This window comes from Brachyhypopomus gauderio, unplaced genomic scaffold (assembly GCF_052324685.1).
Source record: "Brachyhypopomus gauderio isolate BG-103 unplaced genomic scaffold, BGAUD_0.2 sc49, whole genome shotgun sequence".
Lineage (NCBI taxonomy): Eukaryota > Metazoa > Chordata > Actinopteri > Gymnotiformes > Hypopomidae > Brachyhypopomus > Brachyhypopomus gauderio.
The window spans coordinates 2,757,177-2,779,138 of NW_027506874.1; the positions used below are offsets into that span (position 1 = coordinate 2,757,177).

At 40.3% G+C, this 21,962-nt stretch overlaps 1 protein-coding gene across 5 annotated transcripts in view; it reads left to right on the forward strand.

The window, feature by feature from the left end:
• Positions 1-21,962, forward strand: part of LOC143487638 (liprin-alpha-3-like) — a 116,716-nt gene that overhangs the window by 75,511 nt on the left and 19,243 nt on the right. For 3 of the 5 annotated variants that reach the window (XM_076986685.1, XM_076986686.1, XM_076986684.1), the window contains exons 26-27: positions 6,845-7,020; positions 7,361-7,458. In XM_076986685.1, the coding sequence (XP_076842800.1) occupies positions 6,845-7,020; positions 7,361-7,458 (274 nt within the window). Of the gene's footprint in view, positions 1-6,844; positions 7,021-7,360; positions 7,459-21,962 lie in introns of those variants that run through there. The other 2 variants (XR_013124320.1, XM_076986687.1) reach the window with 2 other exon arrangements.

A 21,962-nucleotide genomic window follows, 5' to 3' on the forward strand; every position in this document is an offset into this window, starting at 1 on the left:
TCGTTTCACAACAAATATCTGTCTGACTGAACAGTTCTCTTGTATTACGTAAGCCTCTTGTAATTCCAGGACAAAACATGAGAGAACGTGAAGACGTTAAGATTGGGTGTTTTGAAAATAAACCACCATTAAATAATGTGGTTAAAAGCGAATTATTTCGAATCATTTCGAGTGTATGTATAAATTTTTAACTTATTTAAGTTTAACGTGCTGGGAAATATTGAAATGGACCTTGAAAGTGACTTACAAGTGCTTTAATTCCACCTTATAAGGTGTATGAACCCTGCAAACATGACTTTGTTCATTGTGCTGCGGTGTGCGAGAAGTTACAAAATTCGAGACGTGCACGACCTTGCGAATCGACAGCGCGCGAGGCCCTCACGCACGGGCGGTGCAACTGCGATTACGTCATTTTCGCTCGCGACGCATCAAGTATAAACCTGGCTTAAACCGTCAACAAATCACGTTTTTATAATGCACTATGCAACCGTTCAAACGTCCAAACCGAGGAGTCACGCAAACTGTGTTGCTGTTCAAATGCCCAAACCGAGCTTTCAAGCAATCTACGTTGCTGTTCCATCACCCAAACTGAGCTTTCAAGCAAACTACGTTGCTGTTCGATCGCCCAAGCTGTATCTAACAGCTAGCCCTGGCGAAGAGGGATTATACCCGAGAGATAATTTCTTTGAGATATTGACTTGATAAGTAGGTTACCATTCGCAGAATACCTGCAAACTACTAAATCATTTATTAGGCAAAGCAAGACTCACTCATGGCTTGAAAACTGTTGATGTAAACTTATATATAGTATATATTAAATAATATTAATAAATAAAGTATATATTTTAAGACTTTGGAAAGTGAAACACTCACTTTTGTTCAACGGACGAATTCCGTTTTTTCTTTACACATAATCAGTTTGAACTTTGTGATTAATTTAGTTTTAAAAACTATTGATCTTTATTTAATTATACTAAATATTAAATGACATATGAATCTTTGTGACACCCGCTGGCAGAAAAGAGAATCACAGTCTTGAAGTGTAGGCGATGACAGCAATATTACAGATACGAGCAAAATCGATTTAAACTAGCCTGTGCAGGGTTTCTTTTAACAATGTAAAAATACTAGTTTGTCATGAAAGGAGGGTTCTGAAACTGGATCCAGTGGCAAAGATATATTTTTTTGTGCTCCTGCGGTCAAGTAACCGGTGCTCTGCGCTTCTAAGTATAAGTAGGTCAAACAGAGGCGGCGCTTCACAGCGGTTAAATGAACGGCGCTTTGGCGCTTCTAGTGTTAAGATGTATCTCGAATAAGACCAGATAGTGTTTGGACATTGCTGCGATTTGCGGGAGCATATTTGTTATCTATGTTGATACCCAGTGTCAAAATAAAATCTAGGGTATGATTGCAATTGTCACATAGGGCTCCGCCCCCCCTCTACTAGCTGTCACTCCGGTCCCCTGTTTCACTGGCAGTCTGTACACATTAGTTAGTAAGAAGTCATTCTTATTTGTAGCCGGATTAGTTATATTTATAGGCAGAATCTTAACAGAATTGGAGATTTCAAAATGTTTTTGATTAATTTCTAAAGAATTTCGGTAGATTATACATATTCCTCCTCCTCTACCTGACAATCTTAGTCTATGTACATAACTGTATCCCACAGGGGTGGCTTCGTTTAGAGTTAAATATTCACCAGATCAAATCAAGTTTTCTGTGAGACTTGGAACATAAATTTTCTGGTTGCTTATAATCTCGTTTAAAAGAGCTGCTTTAGAATTGAGTGATCAAATATTATTGAGTAATCCAATTTTCAGTTCAGTCATACTGTTACTAATAATCGGATGCAAGGTTTGAATATTAGTTAAAGTCTAATAAATATTGGTTAAAGTGGTTGTGTTCGTTTGTACGACAGGAAATCAGTCGGAGTCGTTCAAACAATTCAAACAAGTTTTTATTTTCGCATGCGAAGATCTTTGGAGATCTCACAACACAATGAAGTGTACTCATTTAAGAGAAAATAAGATCTGACAAGTTACCATTAAAATAGATACTTGTATGTTGGCAGAGATGTCAAGTAACTAAGTACAAATACTTTGTTACCTTACTTAAGTAGAAATTTGGGGTGTCTATACTTTTCTGAAATAATTATTTTTCATCCGACTTTTTTACTTCTACTCCTTACATTTTCACACAATTATCTACTTTCTATGCCTTACGTTTTAGATATTGCTTCGTTACTCCTACTTCACTTTGGCTTGTTCTCAACGTTAAAAAAAAACTATCCAGATAAATTATGAGACATCCAGATAGAGTGGATTTGATTGTAGTGGGATCAGAAGTATAAAGTAAGGAGTATATACTCCATCGCACATGTAAAGTCACACTCCAGCAATGAGATAGAAGACATCAATCAAACAATCAAAATGTATTTATATAGAGCTTTTTACAACTGTTGTTGTCACAAAGCAGCTTTACAAGTGTCTGAGTCCAAGCCCCCAGTGAACAAGCCAAGGGCGACAGTGGCAAGGAAAAACTCCCTAAGGGCATGAGGAAGAAACCTTGAGAGGAACCTAAACGACTTCATGGTTGGCAATAGTAGTCATAGCAGGGGAAAATTCGGGGCGAAAGAGTCCAGGGCAGTGGGTTTATCCTTCATCCACACTGGTTAGGAGGGCAGTGGGTTGATCCTTCATCAGCTGGTTAGGCAGGAGGTGGCTGGCCCAGGATGGATCTCGGGAAGAGATGAGTAGCCTAGTATGACAATGTTCATAGCAGAGACTCGAGAACTTGAGAGAAATGTCCAAACTAAGCTCCAGCGAGGAGGCTGGTATCAAGGAAGACCAGCTAACCAGCTTTGTCAAAAACGCTCCGTTGCAAGTTTTTTTTATTTTATTATTATTTGTCGTGTTGCCTGTGTATTTGTTGTCATGGTAATAAATGTTTTGTGTGGTGCCTTCCGTCGCCACCATGACACTATGGTTATAATAAATTTGCATTGTAGTTATCATCAATATGCAGATGACACTCAACTTTATATTTCGCTAGAACCTAAAGCCCTAAAATCAATTTGCTCACTGTTTGACTGCATAGATGATATACAGACATGGATGTCTGACTATTTTCTGCAGTTAAATAAACAGAAGACAGAGGTTCTTGTTCTTGGCAGTGATTCACAAAGGAATGATGTCCAGACTTATCTAAATCAAATGAATCTGAATGCCAGACAATGTTTTAAGAACCTGGGCGTCATCTTTGATAATGAGCTCAGCTTCAAATCACACATCATGACTACATGCAAGACAGCTTACATTCACCAGGAGAAAGAGAGATCATATTACACCTGCACTCCACTCACTGCACTGGTTACCTGTCAGCTTTAGAATAGGTTTTAAGGTTCTAGTCATGGTTTTTAAATGTCTTCATTGTCTTGCCCCTCTTTACCTCAGTGAAATGATGGTTAGATATGTTCCAGTCAGGTCTCTCAGGTCTTCACACAGTAATCTACTGGTGATTCCTAAAAGCCGATTAAAGATTGGCGAGGGTGCTTTTAGCCACTATGGCCCAAAGCTCTGGAATTCTCTTCCTGAAGAGCGCAGAGGCATTTAATCCCTGCATAGTTTTAAGAACAGTCTCAAAACATTCCTGTTTAGATCCGCTTTTAGTTAAGAAACTCTCAATCTTATTTACTTAATTACATTATGTTGTCTATTATTTTCTAAATCTAATCATCTTAATAGTTTTATCTTATTTACTTTAATTTTTATTATCTTATTTACTTTACTTTTTTACTTATGTTATTTTAATATTTTTATCTTTAATTTTCTTTAACATTTTTTTTGTCTTATCTCCTTTTAATGTTTCTTTTTATTTATACTGTAACGCACTTTGAGTTGCATGTATGTATGAAAGGTGCTATACAAATAAAGATTATTATTATTATTATAAAACACATTCATTTTAATGGGCATATATGCAGGTGAAACAGCCTAGTGCATCCCTATTTTTTTACATTAACATTTAAAAATAATATAGTCATTATGACTTAGAAAAATGTTTTTGGGGGAGGTGGGGTAGTGCCTTATAGGCCCTGTGAAACGGCTTACGTTATTGTCCTTAATGGCACTTTTCCCCTTATATTACTTTTACTTTTATAATTAAAGTAGTTTTAAAACCAGTACTTTTACTTGATTATTCTTAAGGCATTTAGTTGGCCAATCTTCTAAATTTCTCAAATTGTATCTGTTGCAAATCATTTTCCATAACCCTTTCTGCTGACCCTGCATGAGGTCAACATGTCTTTACTTCAAAAGTATTATCCCTTTAGAAGAAAACCACTTATGCTTTTTGCTACAATTTATTCCCCAATTAATTTTATTCCACATCCCATACAATATAGCCCACTTGATTTTCGGAACACCACTTTGACATCCAGTGGTCTAATGCCATGAGCCTGCTGTATTGCTCATCGCCACACCACATTGGGGTGGGACCAGAGCAGATTACTGCATTGGACATCGTCTGGGCCTGTTTAACCACCTCTTTAATATTCGCCTTAGTTAATTCTGACAACCACAGACGTATGTATCATTGGTCCCTACATGTATAACTATCTTCAAATATCTCCTATTAGCTAACAGTCTAAGATTGCCACTAATGTCTGGTGTCCATAAGGCCAGAGGTGGAGTACTGAAAAATTGTAATTGAGTAAAAGTATCATTACTTTGCCTAAAATCTACTCAAAGTAAAAGTAAAATTACCCATCTCAAAATTTACTCGAGTAAAAGTACAAAATTACTTCATTTAAAATGTAGTTTGAGTAAAAGTTACTTAGTTACTTTCAGTTATTTAATGCGTGGATGAATGATGAACCAAATTCAGCACAAGTTGTTTTAATCAATTTCAAAGTGTATTTAAGTGCACATCCACACTTGCAAAAAGATCAGCTGGGCTAAGGAACATACTTCCTCATAGCACAAGGACAGTCACAACCTGTACCATAAAGTGCAAACAATTTTCAGTCCTATTGTCTAACGGACAACACTATGATAAGAATAAAGAAATTTAAATTACAAATTATTCAAAAAACAAAATGCACACAAAATTAAGTGCCCACAAGATGCCACAAATCAAACTAAAATGCAACAGATTTCCACTACTTACAATAAAATGCCCACAGGATCCCACCTTATAAGGTGTATGAGCCAAAAAAAAAAACTGGTAAAACTACCTGTAAAAATTCACTAGGAAGGCAAACAGGTAAGAATAGTATAAAAATGGTAGTTATCACAAATTTAGAAAAACAATCACAAAATTACAAAAACACTTTGCAGCATTGGAAGGAAGCAGCATCATTATTGTCTCATTATCATGTCATCTGCAAACTTCAGGAGTTTGAAGTGCAGGTGTTTGTGCAGACAGAGAAGACCATTTCCTCTGCACTTCACGTGAGCTGAGAACACTTAGACAGGAAGAATACACGTGCGCATGCTGTTTCAGGACTTCAGCTCAGCATTTAATATGATCATGCCACAACATCTGATAAGTAAACTGGCCCCCCTATGCTTCAGCACACACCTGTTACTAGGTGCTAGACTCTCTAACAAACAGGCCTCAGTCAGTGCGGGTGGGAAACACGTACAGTGTCATCTCTCTGAACACTGGCTCTCATCTCTCTGAACACTGGCTCCCCTCAGAGCTGCGTCCTGAGCCCGCCTAATCCAGGAAGACAATGACCTGGACTACAGAGAGGAGGTGAAACACATCGTGGACTTCAGGAGGAGCAAGTCCTCCATCCTGAGATGGATGAGAAGAGCATACCTCCCCTCTCCAATTCTCTCCACCTCCACCAGCTGCTTCTCTGTCCGAGCCTGCAGTCCCCCCCACTACAGGACATTGCATCAAGTTGCTGTCTGTCCATAGTTCAGAACATACACAGAGACCATCACACCCCCACCATGTACTGTTCTCGCTGTTGGCCGCTGGAGCAGAACAGCTAGGTTCAAAAACAACTGAGGCTACATTTCACACAGGCTTACCAAAATTGGACAATTGAAGATTGGAAAAATGTTGCCTGGTCTTATAAATCTTGATTTCTGCTGCGACATTCGGATGGTAGGGTCAGAATTTGGCGTCAACAACATGAAAGCATGGATCCATCCTGCCTTGTATCAACAGTTCAGGCAGGTGGTGGTGGTGCAGTGATATTTTCATGGCACACTTTGGGCCCATTAGTACCAATTAAGCATTGTGTCAACGCCACAGATTACCTGAGTATTGTTGCTGACCATGTACCTTCCCTTTATGACTACAGTGACTACATTTTCTGATGTCTACTTCCAGCAGGATAACGCGCCATGTCATAAATCGCAAATCATCTCAGATTGGTTTCTTGAAATCGACAATGAGTTCACTGTACTCGAATGGCCTCCACAGTCACCAGATCTCAGTCCAATAGAGCACTTTTGGGATGTGGTGGAACGGGAGATTCACATCATGGATGTGCAGACAACAAATCTGCAGGAACTGTGTGATGTTATCATGTCAATATGGACCAGACTCACTGAGGAATGTTTCCTGTACCTTGTTGAAGGATTAAGGCAATTCTAAAGGCAAAAGGAGGTCCAACCCGGTACTAGCAAGGTGCACCTAATAAAGTGACCGGTGTGTGTATATGAGTCAAAATAACAAAATCTCATTTGAATGCACAGGGTAAGGTGTAAATTTGAGTGACAAAGTCTGTCTGTCTGTCTGGTTGCGCGTGTGTGTGTGCGCTTGTAGATCCTAACGTATGGCGACATGAGTCATAAGTGCCTATCTGGTTTCATGTGTTTTCTTATAGATCCTAGCATATGGGGACATGAATCATGAGTGGCTGGGTAATGAATGGCTGCCGAGCCTTGGCCTGCCCCAGTATCGCAGTTACTTCATGGAGTCGCTGGTGGACGCACGCATGCTCGACCACCTTACGAAGAAGGAGCTACGGGGTCAACTCAAAATGGTGGACAGCTTTCACAGGTCTGCTTTTCAGTAACAACCACACTTGTTTTCTGCATTTTTAGCATGTAGCAGCTGTTGTTATCCATAGTAAATTGCATACAATTGTCAAGAGATTTGCACACAGTTATTAGCAGATTTGCACACAAATAGAGTAGATTTGCATATGTACTCCCTGGGAATGGGCCCTGGTTGATGGTGTTGGTAGCCACAGCAATTGGATCTTAGAGTTAGACCTTGGACCTCAGAGTTAGAGAGAAAACAAGATTTTTCTTCTCTCTCTCTCTCTCTCACACTCTCTCTCACTCTCGCTCTCTCCTACTCTCCCACTAATGTGTGTGTATTTGTCATCCTTACTCAGGGTCAGTTTGCATTATGGAATTATGTGTCTGAAGCGTTTGAACTATGACAGAAAAGAGCTGGAGAGACGAAGAGAGGAGAGTCAAAATGAAAATCAAGGTAGAAATCCACCATTATACTACTCTCTATATACTCTACTAGGGGTGACCTGCAATAGTCGCTGATTCGACTATAGTCGACTATACCCCCTAGTCGACTATGAACGTCAGAGTCGAATGTACCATTCTAACTGCATGGGGGTGCCCAAGGATGAGTTGTTATCTGAAATGTCTTTGTTTTCGTTATATAACAGTATATAGCCTTTTTGTCAAATCCTAATTTCTGTTAATAAATATTTTTAAATGATGTGTGTGCATTAACAATATGCATCATCCTTACTACACATTAATAAATCACACCCTGCAGTTGCACAATCCAAATGAGCGGAGCTGAACACGCTACAGAATACACGCAGCATCTGCCGAGATTATAATGGACACTAAAAAACTTCAAAAGTATTTTGAAAAACATAAAGATGAATCAAACAAAGTAAAGTGCAAGTTATGTCATCAACATCTTTCATTTCGCACGACAACAACCAACATGGCATACCATTTAAAACGGGTAAGGCAAAAAAAAAAAAAAAGTTCAGCCATTTCTCGTTTCAGTCGTGTCGTCTCGTCTTGTTGCGGTGCGTCTCGGCAAGTAGGCCTATAAACATTTTTTGTTGTTGTTTGCTTTTTAAACCCTGTTACTTGAACCTTTCCCTATAATTTTTTGCTGTTGTGTGGCATTTTTTTTATTTTCAGGCAGGCATATTTGATTTAAAATATTTTTGATATTTTGCACAGTGCCTGTCTGACAGTTCAATATGCGCACTGCGCACTGACGGTTAATGTTCTCTAACGTTTCATTAAAAAATAAATAAGTGAATAAATAAAAGCTAAATAAAGCCAACCTACCATGTTTATTCATTTATCTGAGTGTTTTAGGTTTTTACTTTGAAGTAGAAAAAAGTCCTGAATGAGAACGAGATCCCGTTTAAGGTGTTCTAGATAAAAAAAAACCCAATTCGACTATTAGTCAACTAAAGTGAAAATCAGACGAATCAGATTCGACTATGAAAATCCTTAGTTGAATACACCTCTATACTCTACATTATTACACACTACATAAGTTTCTCTATCACATACACTATTATACTGCACTCTACATTATTACAACTCTGACTAAATGCAATACAAAGACAGACCCAAACCTACATCACAGATATCAACCTGTCACGGCAGAAGCACAAGCAACAGTACAATCAAAGGACAAACCAAATCTCAGGGTCAAAAACATGCAGCAAAGTCAGGGCATGAAGCTGTCAAAACACACCAAATACATAAATATAAGGTTGAGCACAAAATGTTAGTGTCTTTAAGACCCTTTTATACTGTCACAATGGACAGTGTGTGTGTGTGAGAGAGAGAGAGAGAGAGAGAGTGAAGTGAGGCATAACATCTTCAGAACAGCACAAGTTATTGTAGGTGTGATTGCACACAGTCAGGTAGGATTATAGTCCGTGGTTGGGGTTAGGTGCCATGCTCAAGAGCACCTCAGTCATGGCCTCAGGCCTGGGAATTGAACCCAGGACCCTCTGGTCACAAGACCGGTTCCCTAACCACCAGACCATGACTGCCCCCACACTGTTTGTGTGTGACATTTACAATAAATCTGAGCAGAGGTCTCTCTGTGTGCGTGTGTGTGTGTGTGTGTGTGTGTGTGTGTGTGTGTGTGAGGAAGGCATGGGTGATGTTCAAGCATGCCTATGTGTATGATGTGGCTCTTTGCTGTAAGAGTAAAAAAAAAGTGGCTCTTAGTCGCTGACGGGTTGGGGTTAGGGTTAGGGCTAACGGGTTGGCCACCCCTGACCTAGAGGGTTTTTTTATTTATTTATTTATTTTTTTTTTAATATACTTTATTTATAAGGTATCACAGAAAGACAATGAACAGAACAGGGAAAAAATAAAATAAAAATAAAAATACAGGCTGTCGAATCCAAGCATTGCAGAGAATAGATGACAATGAACCAAACTGAAAAATATCCAGTATCGTCCGACTGGGACTGGTATCAGTCTAGGACCCATCCAAATTGTTCAAAACCGCTCCCCAGACACTCTGGAAGCGTTTGTATGATTTAGTGTCATGGTAGCGTAACTGATCCATTTTTATAATGAGCAGCATCTCATTTAACCACCTCTTAAAGCACGGTGCCACTGGGGATTTCCAGGATAAAAGTATGACTTTTTTAGCTGCCACCATACCCGCCAGTAGAGCTTGCTGTTGTGGAAATGAGAAGGAGACAGACCCATCGAAGTAGCCAAAAATAGCTAGTTTGTAGTCTGGAGCGATGACCACACCAAATGCTTCAGTGAACCAATGGAAGACACCAGCCCAGTAGTCATGTAACACAGGGCAGGACCAAATTAAGTGAGACAAGGAACCTTCGGAGGTGTGGCATCGGTCACACATAGGAGAGACAGAGGGGTAGATCTTGTTCAACCTGGTTTTAGAAAAGTAGAACCTATGTAATACTTTGAACTGTATGAGTCTATACCTGGAGTTCACTGAGCAGCGATGAACACTGGACAAACTTTCCTTCCACATATCATCGGAGACCGCATCGCCCAACTCATTGGACCACCCTACCCTTAGGGAGGTAGTGTTGTCTGCTGATGACAATGCAGCAATAAATCTGGACACCAAGTGTTTAGTGTCAGGGGGAGAGAGTAGCAAGTCGTAAAAAATAGGTTCTTTTGGTTTAATTGAAAAAGTGGGTATATTTTTTTGAACGTAGTGTCTGACTTGCAAATATCGAAAGAAGTGAGAAGAAGGAAGACTATATTTAATTTTAAGCTGAGTAAAAGAAGCAAAGGTATTGTCAAAATAAAGATCTTTGATGCACTGTAAGCCCTTCTCCTTCCATGTAAGAAACACCTTATCTAGCTGGCCTGGAACAAAAAAATGGTTATGAACTAGAGGAGTATAGCTGGAAACTGGGGGCAGAGAAAGAAACCTCTTGATTTGATTCAGAATCTTTAAAGAACTTTTAATTATGAAATTATTGCCAATTGAACTATTGGAAGGTTTAGTCATAGAGAACAGTAACACTGGCAAAGAGGTATTTGTTAAGGACTGTGCTTCAATACTTAACCATAATGGAGCCCCTTCAGGTGGTGAATGATCTGTGATTCCCTTCTGCCAATAGGTAAACACCCAAGCATTGGCTGCCCAATAATACTGCTTAAACACAGGTAGACCTAAGCCCCCAAGTGCTGTTGGCCTTTGCAGATGTCTTTTCGAAATACGAGGGGGTTTATAGGCCCAAACAAATGAGCAAATAATTGAATCCAATTGCCTAAAAAAGGATGAAGGGAGGAAAATTGGTATGTTTTGAAAGAGATATAGGAATTGTGGTAGGGACACCATTCTGATAGCATTAATACGTCCAATCATTGATAAAGGAAGTAGCTTCCAGCGTTCAATATTCGCTTTTAACTTATTGACCATAGGTAGAAAATTTTGTTTAAACAGATGTTTGGGGTTTTTTGTTATCGTGAGGCCTAGATATGTAAAATGATCATTAATTATTTTAAATGGCAGTGATTGCAAGAAACTAGAGCTAATGTTATTAGTAATGCACATAAGTTCACTCTTGCTCCAATTAATTGAGTAACCCGAAAGTTTACTAAAGGAGTCTATATAGTTTAATAAATTGGGCACAGACAGCTCAGGGTCAGAAATAAAAATCAGCAAGTCATCTGCATATAAATTCACAAGGCTTTCAGCGTCTCCACATTTAATGCCGTGAATCTGTGGATGGTTCCTGATCCCTAATGCCAATGGTTCAAGAGCTAAGTTAAAAAGAAGAGGGGACAAAGGGTCCCCTTGCCGAACTCCACGGTGTAGTTCAAATGGACTAGAGCATTGCCCATTAGTAGATATAGTTGACATAGGACAAAGATAGAGCATCTTGACCAATGAAATGAAGAAGTCACCAAATCCAAATCTTTTAAGCACCTCGATCATATAGGGCCATTCTAACTGATCGAAAGCCTTCTGAGCATCCAATGAGATGATTGCAGCCTGTTCATTTTTAATTTTATCAGAGTATAAAATGTTGAAAAGGAGACGTGTATTCGCAAATGAAAACCTACCTGGTATAAACCCAGTCTGATCTGCGTGAATTATCTTGGAGATGTGATTTCCAAGTCTAATCGACATAACCTTAGTTAGAACTTTTTGATCTGAATTTAAGAGTGCTATTGGCCTATAAGAAGCAGGGTCTGAGTCTTCTTTTCCTTTTTTCAACAATAGGATGACATTCGCTTTGTACAGGGAACTAGGCAACCTCTTATTCCTAACCGAATCATTTATCATCCTCAACATGTAAGGGACCAGTTGTTTACTGAAAGCCCTGTAAAATTCAGCCCCAAATCCATCCGGACCTGGACTTGTGCCTGATGGGAAAGCCTGAATCGATTCCATGAGTTCAGTTTCTAGTATTGGAGCATCCAATTCCGTTTTGCAGAGCTCGGGTAGCTGGGGTATAACCAGCTTATCAAAAAAGAGGTTAAAATCTTCCTCATTCACCACCAAAGAAGAAGAGTAGAGATTAGTGTAAAACTCCCTGAAACAACCGTTTATTTGCTTCGGATCTGTGAGTAGTTCACCAGACTTTGCTTTGATTCTATGAATAGCTTGTTTGGATTTTATTCCTTTTAATTGCCTGGCTAATAATCTCTCCGGCTTATCTCCCAATTCAAAATATTTATGTTTCATTTTAAGTAAAGAAATTTCTACACGCTTACTGAGAATTGAATTATATTCATATTTTAGTTTAAAAATTTTATTATAGTCTGATTGTGCAAGAGAAGAACTATATGCATGTTCGATTAACGTGAGTTCCCTTTGAATTTCCAAAAGTCTGATGTTGTTAATTTTCTTTTTTTGTGCTTCGTATGAGATGATGTAGCCTCTCATGACTACCTTCAGGGACTCCCAGAGAGTACAATCTGAAACCTCGCCATTGTCATTTATTTCTAAGAATTCGTTTAATTTTGACTTAATGTATTTATTAAATAATGGATCTTTAAGTAAAAGAGGATTGAAACGCCAGCTATATTTTTCTTTAACTATATTGCATTTAAGTTGAAGAGTAATTGGGCAATGATCTGAAATCAAAATATTATGATACTTGGTGTCTCCCACATTAGAAATAAGTTCAGAATTCACCAAAAAATAGTCAATTCTGCTAAATGACTTGTGCACATGAGAATAAAAAGAAAATTCTTTCTGAGTTGGGTGCTGCAATCTCCATATGTCTACCAGGTTCCTAGAATTCAGAAGATTTTTTAACATATTAACTGACAGTAGCACAGGTGGTGGCCTTTGAGAAAGTCGGTCCATATAAGGATCCAGAAAGCAATTAAAATCACCACCCATTACAATGTTTGTATATTTATCCTCCGGAACAGCATCAAACAGTTTGCAAAAAAAATCAGGTGCATCAAAATTTGGGCCATAAACATTAACCAAAGTCAAAGGAAAAGAGTTGATGTGACCCGAGACTATAACGAATCTACCCTGAGGATCAGAGACCATAGTTTCCAGCTGGAAGGGGATATTTTTACGGAAGAGAATAGCAACACCTCTAGCCTTGGAAGTAAATGTTGCTTGATAGATCTGGGACACCCAACCAGCTCTGAGTCTACTTTGTTGTGTCTTAGCAATATGGGTTTCCTGGAGGAAAATTATATCAGCCTTGAGGGACTTCAAATGTGAGAAGACCCTACCTCTTTTAATCGGGTGCCCCAGCCCTTTTACATTCCAGGATGCAATAGTGACCCCAGTCCCAGCATCATTGACTACAGACATCTAAGTCTGAAGGAAAAAAAAGAAAACGATAGGACGGCAGCCTGAGAAAGAAAAAACAAACAAACAAACGGTCGAACAACAAAAGGAAAAAAAAAGCACCAAAAATGAAAGGGGAAAAGTAACATAACCTAACCTTAACACCCTGTTAAACATCCCACCCCAACTCAGTAAGCTCCTGCTAAGGAGCACTGTACCAACCCTAGGAGACAGGAACACTAAGTGCACCGAGACCTAAATAAGTCTCTGGTGTAGCTACAACCAAGTTACACTACCTCCGTAGCTTCTCCGCACCATATTTAAGTGTGTATATCAAAGAAAATAGCACCATCTGTTATAAACCCCGAGAAACGTCATTACCCGGCTTTGCCGCTGAAACCAGTCAATGACTATAGTGTTACAGTCCTTGTTCAGACTTGTTTGAGGTGCGTTTCCACAAATTTAGCCGCTTCAGCTGGGGACGTGAAGCTCTTGAATTGACCGTTCTGCTGAACACAGAGTTTCGCGGGAAAACGGAGTGTGTGGGTCACCTGTAGCGCTCGAAGAGTTTGCATGACATCCCTAAAGCTCCTCCGCTGGCTCAATACCTCGGCCGTGTAGTCCGGAAAGATGTATACTTTATGCCCGTTGTAGTCAAGGTTGCGCCCAGCTCTGAGTCGCAAAATCCGCTCCTTTTCGGTGTAGAAATGAACACGCGCGATGATCGTGCGGGGTTTTGCTCCTTCTGGGGGTTTTGGCTGGAGCACACGGTGGGCCCGGTCAATGATCAGTGGCTCCGCGAAGTGCGCAGCTCCCAGCAGCTTGGGGAGCAGACCGACGACAAACTCCGTTGGCTTCCCCTTTTCCTCTCCTTCTGGCACTCCGACTATTTTGATGTTGTTACGGCGTGACCGACCCTCCAAGTCGTCGAGTTTTAACCTGAGGAGTTCGTTCTTCCTCTGGGTCTCCGAGAGTGTCGATTCAAGTGAGCTAATGCGAGCCTCGTGCTCTTGAATTTGCTCCTCAGCGACGCCCATCTTCTCCGTAACTGTCTGTAGCGTAGTTTGCAAAGTCTGGAAAGACAGTTCAAACTTATCAAACCTCTCATTTATCGTCTGCAAGATCTTGTTTGACACTTTTTCCCAGGCCAGAGGCAGGTCTTCACCGCTAGTTGCTTGGCTAGCTTCGCGGCTAATGGAGTCATCCATGCCTGTAGCCGACTGCGGAGATTCTTTCGGTTGTTTCGAGCCTTTTGGTGGCATTTTAGCTCTAAAAGACAGAGAATTACAGCAATGGATGTTCTCCTTCAGCGTGAGCTAAACGAATGCTGGAACTTTATTGATAGATGGCGCAAAAAAAAAGAGTTTTAACACTAGAAGCGCCAAAGCTCCGGTCATTTGACCGCTGTGACGTCTACTAGAAGCGCCGCCTCTGGTCGACCTAATTATACCTAGAAGCGCCGAGCACCGGTCACTTGACCGCAGTAGCACAAAAAATAATAATATCTTTGCACTGGATCCAATTTCAGAACCCTCCTTTCATGACTTTTCCCAGAATTGTCCTTTTAATAAACTAGTATTTTTACATTGTTAAAAGAAACCCTGCACATGCTAGTTTCAATCGATTTCGCTCGTATCTCTGTAATATTGTCGTCGTCGCCTACACTTCAAGACTGTGATTCTCTTTTCTGCCAGCGGGTGTCGCAAAGATTCGTATGTCATTTAATATTTAGTATAACTAAATAAAGATCAATAGTTTTCAAAACTAAATTATTCAAAGTTCAAACTGATTATTGTGTAAAGACAAAACAGAATTCGTCCGTTGAACGAAAGTGAAAGTGTTTCACTTTCCAAAGTCTTAAAATATATACTTTATTTATTAATATTATTTAATATATACTATATATAAGTTTACATCAATGGTTTTCAAACCGTGAGAGCGTCTTGCTTTGCCTAATAAATGCTTTAGTAGTTTGCAGGAATTCTGCGAATGGTAATTAGCCTACTTATCAAGTCAATATCTCAAAGAAATGATCTCTCGGGTATAATCCCTCTTCGCCAGGGCTAGCTGTTAGATACATACATTATGTATGGCTGCTTTTGACACACTGGCATTACAAAAGAATTAAGCAGAATGCAAGTTACGTATGTAAATGCATACCTTTGCGAGCGAAACTGAGATGATGGCATGGGCGGTGCTGTTATGAACACTTTATTCACAATAGCATTCATGAGGCAACGTGAGCTATAAATTCGTCGGGACGCGGCTACACAGTTTGAGTGAAAACTCTGCTTGGGCGATCGAACAGCAACACAGTTTGCTTGAAAGCTCGGTTTTGGCGTTTGAACAGCAACATAGTTTGCGTGACTCCTCGGTTTGGGCGTTTGAACAGCAACACAGTTTGCTTGAAAGCTCGGTTTGGGCGATCGAACAGCAACACAGTTTGCTTGAAAGCTCGGTTTTGGCGTTTGAACAGCAACATAGTTTGCGTGACTCCTCGGTTTGGGCGTTTGAACAGCAACACAGTTTGCTTGAAAGCTCGGTTTGGGTGATTGAACAGCAACACAGTTTGCTTGAAAGCTCGGTTTGGGTGATCGAACAGCAACACAGTTTGCGTGACTCCTCGGTTTGGGCGTTTGAAAGGTTGCATAGTGCATTATAAAAATGGCACAGAGAATCATGTACACCCCAAAGCAAGTGCTGGACATGCTGTGCAATATTGATGAGATGGAATCGGAGGGCGAACAATGTGAGGTGTCGGATGGAGAGGGCGAAAGTGAAATGGATCTGAATCTTGAATCTGATTCAGAATCGGACTCTGAAACTGAGTGTGGTGGTGACTCATTTCAGGCCAAAGACGGTACGGTGTGGTTTGAAACTGCTGGCAAACCTCGGGGTAGAGCACAAGAGTGCAATATTGTGAGAGAAACCCCAGGGCCTACGTGTTATGCCAAGGACAAAATTAAAAGTCCACTGACCAGCTTACTGTGTTTGATTGACACAGAAATGTGGGGCGCAATTCTGAAATACACAGAGGCAGAGGCTGAACGAAATAATGCTCAGTTCAAACTAACAGCTGACGAACTGAAAGCATTTGTGGGTCTCGTTTATTTGAGAGGTATAACAGCCGGTAAAAGCATGAAACTTGATGAATACTGGTCTGCTGACTTAGGAAATCCCATTTTCAAAGAGACAATGTCTAGACAGACATTCAGAGATATCATGCGCTATCTGCGCTTTGATGACAAGAGCACAAGGGCTGCCCGCCTTGCGACTGATAAATTTGCTATGATCTCGGAGATATTTGATAAATTTGTGAAAAACAGCATTGCTTCTTACACGCCCGGTGAGAACATAACTGTTGATGAGCAACTGTTCCCAACTAAAGCTCGCTGTCGTTTCACTCAGTACATGGCCAATAAACCCGATAAATTTGGGATTAAGTTCTGGGTGGCCGCTGATGTTGAAACAAAATATATGTTGAACGCCATTCCCTATCTAGGGAAAGATGAAAGCAGGCCGGCTGGTCAACGGTTGTCTGAAAATATTGTGTTGCGTTTGATGGAGCCTTTCATGGGTAAAGGAAGAAATGTAACGACTGACAATTTCTTCACTTCATTGGCACTTGCAAACACCCTTTTGGCGAACAAAACCACTATTGTTGGTACGATGAATAAAATGAGACGTGAGATGCCCCCATGTACACAGGCACAGTCTGAAAGATTTTCCACCAAGGTGTTGCGGGCTGGAAAAATAACTCTAACGATTTACCAGGCAAAACCTAAAAAAAATGTATGCATCCTGAGCTCAATGCATCAGACAGTTTCAATTGATAATGGCGCAAAGAAACTGCCTGAAACTGTTTCATATTACAACACGACTAAATGTGGCGTTGATGTTATGGATCAAATGGCACGACTGTATTCGGTGAAGGAAGGCACCCGTCGTTGGCCTGTCGCGGTTTTCTACAACCTCCTAGACCTGGCTGCAATAAATGCACATATATTGTTCAAACAGTGCATGAACGTTAACCTGAGCAGACGAAGGTTTATTCTCGAGTTGGTAAAGGAGCTGTGTGCACAGCAGAAAATGGCGAAAGCGGCTAGGGCAGTGGCACAAAAGCGAATTTTACCTGAAGCTCCTTGCCCGCCCTCAAAAAGAAAACAATGCCAAGTCGGCAGATGTTCAGGGAACAAAACGTATGACATCTGCCAGACATGTAAGCGACTGGTCTGTGGCAAATGTGCAAAGACTGCACCTAAGCTGTGTTTTGAATGTTGAGTTGTGTGAAGCTGACACACAAATCAAAACAAAGGGAACTTAATTTGAGGTGGTGAACGAAACTTATGCAATATACGCTAAAGAGAGACGGGATGCACCCGTTGTTGGCCTGTAGCTGTGTTCTACAACCTCCAAAACCTGGCTGTAATTAATAAATATTGTTCAAACAGTGCATGAACATTAACCACAGCGGTGGAGGTTTATTCTCAAGTTCACAATTCACTACATAAATGTAACTTAATTTGAGGTGGGGAACGAAACTTATTCAATATACGCTAAAGAGAGATGGGATGCACCCGTTGTTGGCCTGTAGCTGTGTTCTACAACCTCCAAAACCTGGCTGTAATTAATAAATATTGTTCAAACAGTGCATGAACATTAACCACAGCGGTGGAGGTTTATTCTCAAGTTCACAATTCACTACATAAATGTAACTTAATTTGAGGTGGGGAACGAAACTTATGCAATATACGCTAAAGAGAGACGGGATGCACCCGTTGTTGGCCTGTAGCTGTGTTCTACAACCTCCAAAACCTGGCTGTAATTAATAAATATTGTTCAAACAGTGCATGAACATTAACCACAGCGGTGGAGGTTTATTCTCAAGTTCACAATTCACTACATAAATGTAACTTAATTTGAGGTGGGGAACGAAACTTATTCAATATACGCTAAAGAGAGATGGGATGCACCCGTTGTTGGCCTGTAGCTGTGTTCTACAACCTCCAAAACCTGGCTGTAATTAATAAATATTGTTCAAACAGTGCATGAACATTAACCACAGCGGTGGAGGTTTATTCTCAAGTTCACAATTCACTACATAAATGTAACTTAATTTGAGGTGGGGAACGAAACTTATGCAATATACGCTAAAGAGAGACGGGATGCACCCGTTGTTGGCCTGTAGCTGTGTTCTACAACCTCCAAAACCTGGCTGTAATTAATAAATATTGTTCAAACAGTGCATGAACATTAACCACAGCGGTGGAGGTTTATTCTCAAGTTCACAATTCACTACATAAATGTAACTTAATTTGAGGTGGGGAACGAAACTTATGCAATATACGCTAAAGAGAGACGGGATGCACCCGTTGTTGGCCTGTAGCTGTGTTCTACAACCTCCAAAACCTGGCTGTAATTAATAAATATTGTTCAAACAGTGCATGAACATTAACCACAGCGGTGGAGGTTTATTCTCAAGTTCACAATTCACTACATAAATGGAACTTAATTTGAGGTGGTGAACGAAACTTATGCAATATACGCTAAAGAGAGACGGGATGCACCCGTTGTTGGCCTGTAGCTGTGTTCTACAACCTCCAAAACCTGGCTGTAATTAATAAATATTGTTCAAACAGTGCATGAACATTAACCACAGCGGCGGAGGTTTATTCTCAAGTTCACAATTCACTACATAAATGGAACTTAATTTGAGGTGGGGAACGAAACTTATGCAATATACGATACATGTAAATCACCGAATGGTGATAACGCTCGGTGATAACACGGTCGTTAGGACGTGGGATCACACATCGGCTATTCACCGATCAAACACCTCATTTGAAACGGCAACACAATACGGCAAGATAAAAAAGTGAACATTAGAGAGGACAGAGGCAACTATATTCGTGAAGCCATCCGTATCATTTTAATAATTTTGCGTTTTGTTACGCAAAGGTACATAGCCTACCTTTTATAATGATATTTTTGTAATTATTTTGCCTATTTATGCTTTTTGTTCTTTGTCTAACACAAAACATTATAGACATTTATTTGTAGATTTGTTATGTTCACCATAGCCTACAATTCACTAACATACACAACTTTTAGACATTAAAACTTGAAATGGCGTAACATTGAGTATACAAACAAACTTGCTTTAGCTCGGTCTACGGGCTTCACTTTGCTACTCTGAGTATCGAACAAGCTTTTTGTGGATGTGGGGGTGGAAGGCTGCAGCGCAGTCTGTAGCATTAGCAAGACAAAAGACGTGAACGCTTCACAGTGGGGGTGCGGGCCAGTGGGTTAGTGGTGTGGCGAACGTACATGATAATATAGTGACATATATGCCAACAGAATAACACACAGACAAATAAGCAAACTATTACACTAACCAAGCAAACTATTACACTAACCAAGAAACAAAACTGAAACTATATTTTGCATTTACGTTTTCGCACAAACCAGGAAATGCAATATGAAACTAAACAAAACTGACAATGGGAAAGCTACTGAGAACAAGGTCACAAGGCACTGATTCTAAAAGGTTTAGTCACATTAATTTGTTAACATATTGACGTTACGTGCAAATGTCACCATTACGAATATTTTGTTTGGGCGGCTCATTCTTCCTTTTGTGCAAAACGCCATCTAGCGTTAATTATGTGTCAGTACCAGCTCCCCTGTGTAAAGACTCAGCGGTCTTTTGACCGCCCGAGGCGCGCTTTAAGTAGGTGAAAACAACACGGCGCTAGTAGGAGGTGGTGAAATCGGTCAGATGACCGGCCCTCCGCGCTTCTAGGTATAAGTATGTAAATGAGGCGCGGCGCTTCTAGTGTTAAAGGTTTGGTGCGGAGGAGCTCCCTCGAACACGTCTACTCCATGCGTTGCTCACTAGCGCCCCCGCGACCTAGAGGGTTTTAAACCTCCAAACATCTGTCACTTCATATCCATCAAGAAAATGTTTAATTAAGTTGGCTGATTTAGAAAGAGTTAAATGAGTGGACAAACTTTCGTCCAAAGATGCGGTTTATGTCCCCCCCAAGAATGAGGTGGTGTGTCCATGTTGGGCAGTTGTGAAGAGATTTATGAAAAAAAGTGCTACCATCCCAATTTGGTGCATAAACATTAGCCAGGACATTAGCCACTGGAATATTACAGTCTGCCTATTACTATAACATATCTGCTGGATCAGCTTCCAATCTGGTCATATTAATATTACACTTATTAAGTTTATTAATAAGTATAGCTGTTCCTCTTGATTTAGAGGTTAAATTGGAATGGTAAAATTGACCTACCCACCCGCACTTCAATATGAAGTCATCCATCCATCAATTTTCATCTGATTATCCGGGTCTGTTTTATAATGAGCTAATCTCAGCATCATCGAGCAAGAACAGGGTACACCATGGACAGGTCGCCAGTCCACATGGCCAATACACATGCACACACTCACACCTACGGGCAATTTTGAGCGACCAGTCAACCTACCACGCATGTCTGTGGACTGAGGGAGGAAACCAGAGTACCTGGGGAAACTCCACACAGGCACAGAGAGAACATGCCAACTCCACACAGAGTGAACTGGACCAATCAAACCCAGACCACCTCGTGGTGAGGCAACAGCGCTAACCAGGAGGGGTGGATATTAGTGATGTCATGATTATGTATTGGTCATATAATAAATGATACACAAATCTTCCAGTCACAATGTAAATCTTAGTGACATACAAATGTACAAATCAAATGTAGTCAAGATTTTAACCCTCTATTAATTGGTTCATAACTCCTACTATGGACAAAATTTAAAGGACCAGACTTCAGATTAAGGCTGTAGGAGCTCTAGTGTTAAACCACATTGCTACAATATCTTTGTGTAGAAATATTATAATCAAAACATTGACTTCTGACTCGCCGACACATGTGGGCGTGGTGGGTATGTGTGTGGGTGGATGTTTCTGTGTGTGCGGTGTGGGTGTGGGTGGCTGTGTCTGTATGTGTGTAGGTTAAGGATGTATATCTTCACCACTAAGGTAGATTCGATACACATCTCGATACACTGTCACCGAAACAATATAACTGCGATACTCTGAAACCCCTTGTCGATACGATGCGATACAAATCACTACTGTTCGCGATATGATGCGATTCAAAATGATTTGATAATGATATGACTTATTATATGAGGATTCGGTTTGATAAGTGATCATTCGATACAGTTAGTTGAGGTTTGAGGATGTACTGGCCTAACCCATCAGTTTTCTTAACTCAATAGACCAATCTACTTTACTCTCTAACATTTTAAGGGATGTATGCATCTGGAGTGGGTTTCCCGAAACGTTCTTAGCGCTAAGTACTTCGTAACCTCATATGAAACGTACGAGGTTAAGAAGTACTTAGCGCTAAGAACGTTTCGGGAAACTCACCCCTGGTTGTTTTCAATGGAGCAAAACCAATACATAATATAAACAAATGCATAATTCAGTACATTCAGACAGAGCATTAATTTATTCAAGTGAATTATTCAGTTATTTTCTCCATCTATATTTATACAAAACGTTTAAAACATAAGATGAACAGTTTTTAAAAGTACTGTATTAACATAGTGAAAATTATGATCTGCAACACTACTGTCTGCTAGACTTACGAGGGGGTAGCGGCCGCAGAGATGTCCACACCGTGCTGTCTTTTCATGTGTGTCATCAGGTTCATTGTGCTACTAACGT